The 13,161-nt window shown below is 33.2% G+C and overlaps 1 protein-coding gene across 1 annotated transcript in view; it reads left to right on the forward strand.

Annotated features, from left to right (window-relative positions):
• The window catches only part of LOC111514406 (uncharacterized), a 29,339-nt gene extending 21,372 nt beyond the window's left edge, over window positions 1–7,967 (forward strand). Inside the window, exons 8-9 of the mRNA XM_074178412.1 lie at window positions 775–1,587; window positions 7,430–7,967. Coding sequence (XP_074034513.1) covers window positions 775–1,587; window positions 7,430–7,864 — 1,248 coding nt within the window. The 3' untranslated portion in view covers window positions 7,865–7,967. The remainder of the gene's footprint in view (window positions 1–774; window positions 1,588–7,429) is intronic.
• Window positions 7,968–13,161: the final 5,194 nt, after the last annotated feature.

The raw sequence follows: 13,161 nt of genomic DNA on the forward strand, positions 1-13,161 counted from the left end.
TACTAGAAATTTCCATCTCATTTTGTTTGTACTTTCAGGCAGGTAAATATAATTCAGGTGATTACGTGTGATCACGTTTGAAACTGAATTAGTAACACAAAGATCATATGAATATATTCGACTGTCCATCAGACGAAATTAGAACCTACAACCATCAAATTATAAACAGTCCCAAAAAATATCTATGATATTATCGATGAAATGTAGAGTAATTATGATTTATTTTAGTTAATTATTCATTACTAATACGTATAGGTACTGAATACTATGTGAAAAGGAAAGTATACAATATTCATCATTAGGATTTATATATCACTATTAGTATTTAGCATAACGTTCTATTTAACTTCAAATTACTGTCATGAAAAATCAAGTTATTTCAAAAAAGCATTGAATGAAAAATGTACCAGACAGTGATTTTTCTATGGAATCTGGAAGTTTGGGATCTGAATATGAAATCATTGCAATCGATGCAATGTGAATGCCGAATGCATACACACTAATTTGCAAGAATTGCACATATAAATAATACACAAATCACATTGTAAGTACCAACATTTACCACTTCATTTTATAAAATTTCTTCATAGAGCGAAAATATTATGAAAGTGGAAAAATTTGAATTGGCTGGAATCCTCCTGTAGAATCATCGCCAAATATGAATTTAATCATTGACATTACGAGAGCATATAAATAGGAAAATTGTTGACCTTGAGCACGTGCGTTTCATTGCATTCGAAATCATTAGTTGTAGTTTTCATAAAAGTCGTTTAGTTTCAACTGCTGGATATAAAAGTGATGATGTCTAATCACGATCGTGTGAGTTCTTGGATCACAGAAGCGTTACAGAATGAAGATGTTATCGATTACAAAATTAACATAAAGGGAACTACTGGAAAAAGTCAAGGATATGTTGGAGATATCATTTTTGCTGATGTATATGGAATTGACTGTAAGAAGCAGAAGAAAGATTTACATCTAGTGATCAAGCAGGGAAAAACAAACAAGAAACTGAGGGAAACATTTCCGATAAAAACTTATTTTGAAAGAGAGATGTTCGTATACAACGAAATTTTGCCACTGTTTACCAAAATACAAAAGGAGAAAAAAATCAGTGACCCTTTCAATTCCTTTCCAAAATGTTTTAAAACTATGATATTTGAAGATACCGAAGTGATAATTCTAGAAAATGGTAAACCTATGGGGTATGAATTGCTTAGTTCAAAATCTATGAATTTAGACCATATGAAATTTATTTTGAAGCAATTCTCCAAGTATCACGCTTTGTCATTTGCATTGCGTGACCAAAATGAAAATCAATTTGATAAATTAACCTCACATTTCAACTCAACCTTCAAGCTCATAATGGCAGATGCAAGTTTCAGAAATACATTCAGAAAAGGTGTTCAAAAAGTGACTCGTTTCTTGAGAGAAAGGAATGAAAGTGATGTATCAGACAAGCTTGAGAAGAAATTGAATAACAAAGATCCTTGCCAAATTATGGACGAAGTTTTGAACAGCGAAACGAAGGAGTCAGTAATATTACATGGAGATAACTGGATAAATAATTTCATTTTCAGATATAAGGTAAATTTTGAAAATTAGCTAGGTATATCTGCATAAACTGAAACATTGTATACCATTTTGTAACTCTCAATATTCATTTATTCGGTTTCTAAAGAATGCGATATTATGTTCTTCTCGAAAATATGATGATATAATATCGAAACACGATATTAAAATTATCCATGCCATAATACCATTGCTATAAGGAAATTTTGAGGTACTTTGTAAAATAAATATTTCAGGTCTTAGTCCAACGCTACCACAACTTTTGATCAACTACAGTTTTTCCGTATGAAAAATTCAGTTTTATCTTATCATTGAAGAAATTATAATCTTAAATTTACAAACTTGCTATGACAGGTACAAATATTTCTTTCTCAGGAATATTATCTTTAACATTACGAAACATTTAGAAACAGTTTAAAAACTTTTATTTGAAGGTGATTGACAATGTTTCATGATGAATTTCACTGGTTCGGACTTCCATTGTCTACCATATATAATGATTTGAAATCCCTGAAACAACTAAAAAAGAAAGAATTGAAAATGAATAGCTGAAAATAACAATTATATAAACCAAAATAAACCTGAAATGGAATAATAGTGAAATAAAATACAAGTAAAATTACAACAATTGAATAAATAAAAGAAAATATATAAAGAAATGAAAAAAGAAAATAAAAATAAAAAGTGGAGAGATTTCAAGTCACGATAGTTCAGTGAACTTTCCACTTTTTATTTTTATTTTCTCCTTTCATTTTTTTATATATTTTTTTTATTTATTCAATTGTTCTATTTTTACTTGTATTTTATTTCAATATTATTTCATTTCAGGTTTATTTTGGTTAATATAATTGTTATTTTCAGCTATTCATTTTCAATTCTTCCTATTTTACTTGTTTCAGGGATTTCAAATCATTTTATATAGTAGACAATGGAAGTCCAAACTAGTGAAATTCAGTTTAAAAACTATGTTTATTTGGGAACGCAGCAGGCGTGAAAGTGTACTCCTATGACACTTAATTCCAATCAATCATATTCATCCATAAGAGTACACTTTCACGCTTGCTGCGTTCCCAAACAATTACAATTCCTCTATCTAACTGATCAGCCAAGGCTACCCTTCTAATATATATTGTATAGTCCGAAGAGGTGCATACGTTCAGGTGAAAAACACCTCACTCATTGCCTCTCATGTGGACATATGTGGACCTATGGTCCAGCACTCGTCAGTGCCGGGCAGGTCACTTCAGACGAGGTGAACCGTCTGAGTATTCCAAACAAACAAAATCAATTCCAACTAGTCACAAAGTCCATCTGCAGTTGATTCAGTAGGATGTTAACTGCGCCTGCCCACGTTCGGGTGAAAAAAACTACACCCCTTGCCTCTCATGTAACCTATGACCTATGACTTTCACTGAAGTGAAACCATCAGTTACCTGTGCAACGTCTTCCATTTGGAAGATTCGTCGAAAGTTACTTCCTGAAGAAATTAATTCCACTTGGTCGGTACGACCAACCAATAGACCGATTTGGAGGTACTTGCTCCTCGTCAGTACCGGGTAGGTCACTTCAGACGGAGTGAACTGTTTGAGTATCCTAAACAAACAAACTCAATTCCCAACTAGTCACAAAGTATATCTGCAGTTGATTCAGTAGGACATCAACTGAGCAACCTGCAGACAAAGCCAGAAAACAACTTCACAAACACATACTCAGGGGTGTGAGTCAGAATGATGACAATATTCCGGAGAGGTGCATATGACATGCACAAGTTCGGGTGAAAAACACTACACCACTTGCCTCTGATGTGGCCTTTGACTTTGTAGGTACGTGTGGCAGATACCTGGCGGAAAAGCAACAGCTAACCCAGCTAATGCCACACAGAGCGCTGGGGTGGAATCATCAGTCACCTGTGCAACGTCTTCCATTTGAATATATTAGAATAGAATAGAATAGAATTTATTTCACTGTGTAACATACATAAATGTTTGTAGCAAGTCAATACAATCAATTGAATTCAAACGCCGGGGCAATAAAATATAAGTAATGTATAAATTAAAACATATAGATTATAAAAGTTTGATAATGTCACTTAGTTGTCAAAGTAATCAAGTCATGGAGAATTCATGTAAGTGTTTCAGATATTTATCTACAGAGTAGAAACAATTTTTTAAAAAATACTTTTTCAGAGCTTTCTTGAACATGGACTAACTAAGATTTTTATACTCCTTGGGTAGGTTATTATAAAGCGTATAATCAAGACTATTGTTTTGAGATTTATTTAATCGAAAATAATTCGTTCACATTTTATCGGCATGCCTGGTATCATAAGTGTGAATATCCGACTGTTTTAAAAGACAGTTCGACTTCTTCTTTATTTCAATAAGCGCATTGAACAAATAAATACTTGGTAAAGGCATTATTTTCATCTGAATAAATATGGGTTTGCAATGATCTCTAAAACCGGCAGCTGCAATAATTCTCATTGCTTTTTTTTGTAGTTTTTTGTAGTTGGAAGATTCGTCGAAAGTTACTTCCTGCATCTGAAAAGCAGAAATTAATTTCACTTGGTCGGTACGACCAACCGATAGACCGATTTGAAGGTACTTGCTTCTCGTCAGTACCGGGTAGGTCACTTCAGATGGAGTGAACTGTCTGAGTATTTTGAACAAACAAAATCAATTCCAATAAATTGATGGATGTAGCCGCCAACTAGAAATTTTATATTTTATCGTGGTTGTGAAAACGTTTCGGAGAAACATATTATGAAACTGAATTTGTTCCAGAAATGTTTTCAATGTGTTTATAAAACATCTATGAATAGGAAATTGGCACCGTTTTATAAAACATTATAGTTTTTATCAATATGTTGTAAGGTCTTTTACAAACACTACAACCCAGTTTTATAAACATTTCGGCAGTTACTATAAAATAATTTAAATGCAATTTTATAACAGTTTTTTAGTAATTCCAAGTAAGCTTTATAAAATGTAATGCAGTCTGAAACGATAACGGTAAAATAAAAAAAAGTATTCAAAATGTTTTCTTGAAGGCGCAAGATGTAATTCCGTATTGGACACTAGAAAAATATTAAAGATATGTCACCAACTAAAAACTAACAAATCGAAACGTTGGGGTAATTTTAATAATTTCACTTTTGTACTGTTAGAGACATTGTTTATGCTTCAAAGATTGATATTTTAACTGCGAATGAAATGTTATTGACAATTATACATAGCCTATTATTAGTAAAATTTAAGCGCGCCACTCTTTTATTAAAATTTTTGGAAAAAATTATTAATTATACAAAATTAACTCTATCGACGTTTTAATTTTCTAGTCGCAAATTAACTCTGTTTGTTCTAAATGATATAATCATATAATATCTATATACTTTTCATCTGTAAATATTATTATATGTGCAGTAATTCATATTCTCAACTCATCTAAAGGCAGTATTTCGAATTGCTATCATTTTTAAATAGCGCCGTTCTATGAAATAATTTGTTATCAATAGCAAGAGTTTTAATGTATTTTAGCTGCTATGCAACCACTATAAAACTGTTAGGAAACACTTAGTTCTATGAGTGATGGTATTGCGGCAGAGTTGGACTTCTTTTTAAGTTATAGATTTCTATAAAATTGAAAACAGGATTTCTCACGTATTGTTTGGATGAATATTATCTGTCGGGATGTTTTGGCTAAGAAGCTTCTTCCATCAATTATTAAGGCTGAATTTCGAAGAAGTGTTGAGCTAGTGATTTGAGTGTATATAAACATGGTGCTCCACTTGAATCGACGGATTTTATTCATCAACGAACTTTTCCTGTTTTTAGCAAGAACAAAATTGAAGCACTAGGTAACGTTAGTCTTAGTCAAAAACGAAACACTCTTCCTAATTTTTTTCCAATGACCAATATCACACGACTTTATTAGGTATATATTTATTGGGACGCTAGTCAAATAAAACTAACAAATTATACTTCATTACACGACCTCAGCTGGTTCTTCTTAAATGCTGCATTTTATTCTTGGCGACAGCAAATATATATTGGCGGAAGCAATTTGATTTTATAACAGTTATTTTATTGTTTTGGAATTGTAGTAAATATACCATACTATGAGATAGTTGGTAAATTATCATTGAAGTGACAATATGATAATGGAATCAAAATTGTGTTTGAAAGCATTTCGATAAAATAATTTCATTGAAGATACAGAAAGCAGTTATAATAAAATCTTGAAGTAGTTTTATGAAGAGCATAAAAGCCTCACAGAAAAGTGCTATAAAACTGCTAAAAATCAATTTACTTTTGCAGAAAAATATGTTTTATAATTTAATTGTAGAAACGTTTCTGTGATAATTTATATTTTATAACGGATTTTCAATTTTATTTTATACACGTTTCTATGACTCATTTATAAAACAATTTTATTGCTTACAACTGTATTATGTTCACGGCTCGTCTAATATAATCAATTAGCATTTTGAAAGTAATTATAAAATACCAACAAAATAAAACTGTTGCAGTACCATGAAATTATGAAACAATTTTACTGGTTGGGCGTTACCACGTCATAGGGAATCATAATGAAAAAAAGAGAATTGAAACTTTCTATGTTTTTTTCCAGTTTTATTTGTAACTAACGTTACTGCAGATTCATCCCATAAGGAAATTTTCAAACTTATGGATTAAAGTTGGTGGGTCGACCAATTTGAAATCGAAGACCGCCTGCCCGGTACTGACGATGCCCAATAGTCCGAAGTAACTATCTACCGATGGCTTTTAAATTGAAATCAATATGGAAATTATCAGAATAGTGCTGCAACGCCGACATAAAAACTTGGCGAACTAACTTGGGTGTCATATCAATAGGTGCTTCGACTTATGTCGCGCTTGCGTTTGCGCAAGCGTATATATGAATGACGGATATTGCTCAATATGCTATTATTCTATGAAAAGGAACTATCGGATTAGCACTCAAAGGAAAGTGGGCACATTGCAGACACGTGTTTCTGGCTGCTCAGCCTTCGTCAATACTGTTCAATCAAGTGTAAAAGATAAACAAAAGTTGGTTGAGAAAAAGCGTATTCATCATCAGGAGCCAACTGCAGATTCGTGCCATCGGCATCGTCGAAAGATCTTGTGATTACAAGGACTACTCTCAACTCAGTAACCTGCATGACATCCGGGTCCGGGCTAAGTAGCCAAAAACACGGCCTACTATTTCATTGTACTCTACTGATGAGAAAGGTCGGCTTTTTTGAGTACCGTCTCAAGAATAATGTGTCGCGACGTTTGAGGAAGTAAAAGAAATGACAATGAAGACGTCAACTACTACAACTACAAAAATAAACAAGAGTCCATTGGCTATTACTTTCTATAAAGCCCTAATCATATCGACAATATAAAACAAATCAGTGTCCTTTTCTCTTTCTGTAACTCTATAACTACAAGCAGGCAATTGATTACATAATACCAGGCTCCGGTCGTGGATGTCGACGATATTCATTTATATTAGACAGTCAGTTAGCTCTCGCAGTTTCTGCATGGATTGGTAAATTATGATATGATTCAGAAACCGTGGAAATGAATATGTATTAGCAGTTAGTAGTCAGCTTCATCTTACTTCAACTAAATGCATCAAGGTCCTTACACAAGAACTCTCAACCTTCATTTTCCGAATCCATATAACAAATTTTTAGATTCACTCATAGATGTAATTGAAACAACCCCTATGAATTTTCAAAAGGTGTACCCTTATGTCAAACATATTCAAATAAATTGATAGAGATGTGATTTTTAAATAATTCATCAAACAGCGCAGATGAAAAATGTTTATATATTCTTAATTTCAGGGTTGCGATAAGCAGTCCCCAACTGATGTCCTCATGTTGGACTGGCAGTTCTGTTCACTTCACTCTCCCGTACTAGATTTGAGCTATTTCATTTACGCAAACAGTTCCAAATACGAGATGGATAAATTTGATGATCTGATGAAGTACTATCATGCCCATTTTTCAGTCTTCCTGCGAGATTTGGGAAGCGATCCACAAAAACTATTCCCCTTCTCTGCCTTGTTGAACCATTGGAGAAAGTATGGGGCGTTTGCTGCAATTTGGGTGATTACTCTTTTAGACACAATGATTTGCGATGAAGAGGATGCACCATCTCCCAGTGATTTCAGTGAAGGTACTGGAATGGGAGACCTCTTTCTGAACTTGAAAATATCTGACGAGGAGATGTATAAAAGTCGACTAGTGGCGATAATTAATCATTACTGTGATTTATAACGAGAATGAAAATTGCACACAACATTCTGTTCATGTGATATTTCATGATAATTTAACACTAGTTGGATGGCCTATTTTGAAAATAAATAAATGAATGATAAAACATTTTCACTAATTTCAGAAATTCGTAGAAGTATAACTTTCGAGATGTATCAAATTAAGTTATTTATGTTGACATTGGAAATTTCACAAATATGCCCAATCGGGAATACCCCGTCCAGACTCATATAAGATGTTCCTCAATGAGATAATTTAGTGTTAGGAATCACTCGTAAAAAGGTAAGACCTCGTTAATCCTTAGCTCGCACAAGTTTCGACTTCTGAAGGTTGTCGTTCGTAGGGGTGTGACAGCTGGTTAACAAAAAACAGATTTCAAACAGTTATTATTGTCAGTGATCAGATTGCACTTTCACTTTACTCTCATGATAGATTACTCCTAATTCATTTTGATATCAACTATTAAATTCCATACGATTTTTTTGAAAACACTACTCAAATGATTTGTTTGAAGGTGGTTGACAATGTTTCGTGGTGTATTTCATCAGTTCGGACTTCCATTGCCTAATATAATATAAATTGATTTGAAATCACTGAAAAAATTTAAAAAGAATAACCGAAAATAACAATTTTATTGAACAAAAAACACGAAACGTCGTGACTTAACTTGGTTTGAAATCTTTTAATTTTTCATATTTTGGTAATATTTTTTAATTTTTTAATTCTCACCTTTTATTATTATTTCAATTTTGTATTTTTAGTTGTTGCTTGTATGTTATTTGTTTCTGATTTCAGTTTTTCGTTTAATAAAATTGTTAATTTCAATCTTTTTAATTTTTTTCAGGGATTTCAAATCAATTTATATTATATAAGGCAATGGAGGTCCGAACTGATGAAATACTACTCAAATGAACTGAAAATGATTACTCAAGTAAAACCATTCAAACTCATCAAATTGTTGAAAAACTTATTACGACAGTGCTGATTGATTCAAAGCACTTGATTGGCATGTTGTGTATGTCTGCGAAATGTTTACTATAATTCAACAAAAACGTCACAAAATAACGTCTACCACTGTTTATCCCATCCATTTGCTGATAAGCAATAAGTATCATATAATAGTAATAATAATAATTAATCGGCTTTATTGATAATACAAAAAAAAACATTACAAAGATGAATTTGAAAATGAAAATGAGTAACAGGAGATTCTGGTACTCATTGACGAAGTCAAACAAGCACACAAGCACCCTTGCATAATGCACGCGAACGTACAGAAATTAAAAGACACGCTTCATACTTTCCAATACATGTTCAGAATATAGTAGGTTCCGTTCGTCAATTCGTGTTTCGTCACCTAGGGAAATTTCACCTGTTATGACCCATTTTATTCTTGTTTCGTCAACTGCAAAATATACCTGTTCAAGGTGTTCTTGTTTCGTCACCTCATCTTTGCACCTGAGCTAGTGATTAAGAGGCTTCTATTATGCATTTTTTATTTTTATTTTAAAAATAATTAAATACGGTTTGAACAATTCGATTCCAAATAAAGTCTAGAAATGAATTACATCATGCCGCCACCAGAGAAGAAGCGAACTCAGCATTATCTCCTGACTCTGCAGAATTTACTTGTTTGCTCATTTGTTTCATTCAATTCAGTCAGTAACTAGCATTCACACTGTTAACATCGTTCTTTTGAGCTGAAAGTTGTATTTCATAAATAAATAAATCTTTTTAAAAAGGAATTTCCATCACTCGTTGATGTTTTTGGCGCAGTCGGTAGGATAATCAGAATTGTGACGAATCGATCGCGCAGTTTTCGTGTTAACGATTGACTGATTATCGAACTCGAAATTGAATTTTGGTGATTAGTTTGTGGACTTGGATTACGGAGTGGCTTCTCAAACTTCAGAAAACCCAGTCTATTGGAGACCCGTACCCATTGTCAACAGCCTTTCATCGAGTTTTGGGACCAACATAGCCCAATTCTGCAAGGAGCACTGCCTGGAGAAGACAGAATAGCCGATCCAGACACAACCCCTTATAGTGGATAAGTAGATGAATACCATGCTCAAAGTCGTACTCATATTGCTGTAAGTACAATTTTAATGTCGCTCAATCAACTGTTGAATGCATTAGAAAATTTGGATATAAATACTCCTTCAACTGACTCACAAAGATTTTCAAACCCTACTCCTACACAAAACACAATCCTGAGACCACCTCTTCTCAATATTTTGCCAAATCAACTCCCTGATATAAATATGGCTCAATTTAAAGCAGAATATTTAAGTTGCTTGCCAGAATTTGATGGCAACCCCAATGACCTTAACAGATTTTTATCAATTAGTGAATCACTTATCACAAACTTTTACGATAATATCAATGTAGATAATTTTCAAAACATTTATCTGCTGAACTCAATCATTTCCAAATTAAAAGGAAATGCAAAGACTATAGTAAACATTCAAGGAGCCAAAAATTGGCAAGACTTGAAAACAATATTAACTAGAAATTTCTCAGATCAAAGAGACGAGGTTTGTTTAAATAGAGACCTTGTTATGCTCAGACAATCTCATAACGAAAACGCTCAATCATTTTATGATAGGTGCTTGAATATTTTGAATTTGCTCTGTAGCTACGTAAATGTTCATGAAACAACAGATGTTGCCAAAACTTTAAAAAGAGAACTTTATCAAAATTTAGCACTAAAAACATTTTTATCCGGACTCAAAGAACCCTTAAGCACCACACTGAGATGTATGAAACCCAATTCACTTAGTGAAGCACTACAATATGTAATACAAGAGGAAAATGTTCACTATTTTCAAAATTTTTCAAATAGAAATGTTGCAGAATCTGTTGTAAATCAAAGACCGATACAACAAAGATCAGGGAATATCCCAAATAGTAATAATACCTCAAATTTGCACAATCAAAACCATTCATTCAATTCTAACACTCCAAATAACTTTTTCCAAAGACAAAATAATTTTCCTTCCCAGCCTATTAATATTCAACAAAGGTCTAGACCTCAACCACAACATTTTCCAACAAATGCACAGGTTTTCAAACAACCGCCTCAAAATGTTTTCAAACCTCAAAACAAACCGCAACCGAGACCTTCCCCTATGAGTTTATCAACACGAAATACTCGTTTTCAACCAACACAAATGAGTGTTTCCACAAGAAATACTAATTTTGCACAGCCATCCACGTCTTTTGCAAATAGGAGACCACAGCCGCCAAGAAATTGGATTAGTGAAGAACTATTTAATACAGAAACGGACGAAATCAATGAACCCGACCAATCTTTTGAATCCGATGAATATTTTGATACTGCTCAAAATATTGCCATTGATAATCAAGCTGAATCATATAATGAACATTTTATTTCCGAAGACATTGAACCACCAGAAAATGAAAACATAAATTTTCATTAAGAGCCTCGGAAAATGTCAATACGAATCCACAAATAATTTCTTTCAATTCCTCAAATTCAAGTGAATTATCATACATAATTTTTCCAGAATACAACCTCAAACTTTTGATTGATTCCGGTTCAACCAAATCATTCATTGACCCCGAAATCGCCTATAAATATTTTCCAAATTCAATTAAAAATGACCCATTTATAGTATCTACCGTTTTTCAAAAATCTGCTCACAAGTACAGTGCGGAACTTCCTTCCTCACAAATATTCAATTTACCAAAACCAATGAGTTTAAAATTTTTCTTATTTAAATTTCATAACGTTTTTGACGGTCTCATTGGCCTAGACAATCTTAAAATTTTACAAGCTAGTATTAACTTCGACAAAGGATATTTAATAACACCATATACAAAAATAAAACTTTTATTTTATCAGACTAGTAACGAACTTAATTTAGTCACAGTGGCGCCGAGATCAGAACAAGTGATAAAAATTAAAACATCTATTCCTAATGGCGAAATTGTAATACCTCATTATAAAATTCATAATTGTCAAATACCACAATGCCTCAGTACAGCAAAAAACGGTTTTGCTTTAACAACCATTTTAAATAACACAGTTAAACCAGTAACGTTAGATTTTTCGAAACCTTTCTCAGTCGAAAAATTTGATAGGAATGAAATCCAAAATATTGACTTAAACAATTTTGAAATATCTACCAACCGAAAGTTAGACCTGTCAAAGATAAGAACCGAACATATGAACGAAGAAGAAAAATCAAAAATTCTTGAAATTTGTGAAGAGTTTTCTGATATATTCTATAAAGAAGGAACTCCCTTGACTTTCACAAGCAAGATCAGACACCACATACGAACGACAGACGAAATACCTATATATTCGAAATCTTATCGATACCCGTTTATTCATAAACAGGAAGTCGAGAATCAAATAAAAAAAATGCTTGATTCAAAAATCATTAGACCAAGTAATTCTCCATGGTCGTCACCCATATGGGTCGTCCCCAAAAAGGCTGACGCTTCAGGACAACAAAAGTGGAGGGTAGTTATCGATTATCGGAAGCTCGACGAGAAAACGATTGACGATAAATATCCCCTTCCAAACATTCATGATCTCTTGGACAAGCTTGGGAAATGTCAATATTTCACGACATTAGACCTGGCTAGCGGTTTCCATCAGATCGAGATGGAAGAAAAAGACATCGAAAAAACGGCATTTAACACGGAAAATGGACATTACGAATTCCTCAGGATGCCATTTGGTTTAAAGAATGCTCCAGCAACTTTCGAGAGGGCAATAGATAATATTTTACGAGGAATCCAAAACGAAAAATGTCTCGCCTACCTTGACGATATAATTGTATTTTCCACCTCTCTTCAAGAACACTTGGAACGACTTAGATGCGTATTCCAAAGGCTCAGAGATGCTAATTTCAAGATATAACTTGACAAATCTGAGTTCCTACGAAAGGAAGTTGCCTACTTAGGTCATATAATAACTCCTGATGGTGTTAAACCTAACCCAGACAAAATTAGAGCTATAAAACATTTTCCCCTTCCCAAAACTACCAAACAGATCAAAGGTTTCCTTGGTTTGTTAGGATATTACCGTCGCTTCATTAAAAATTTCGCGAAAATCACAAAACCTTTCACAAAATGCTTAAAAAAGGGTGCTAAAATCGAACACAACAATGAATTTATCTCCTGTTTTGAAACATGCAAAAACCTCTTAATGAACGAACCCATTTTGCAATACCCTGATTTCACGAAACCCTTTAACTTGACAACCGACGCCTCTAATGTAGCCCTAGGTGCCGTCTTGTCACAAGGAACTATAGGTAAAGATTTAC

The sequence above is a fragment of the Leptinotarsa decemlineata genome, unplaced genomic scaffold, assembly GCF_025532065.1.
Source record: "Leptinotarsa decemlineata unplaced genomic scaffold, Ldec_3_MD MMD2_tig00003798_RagTag_RagTag, whole genome shotgun sequence".
Lineage (NCBI taxonomy): Eukaryota > Metazoa > Arthropoda > Insecta > Coleoptera > Chrysomelidae > Leptinotarsa > Leptinotarsa decemlineata.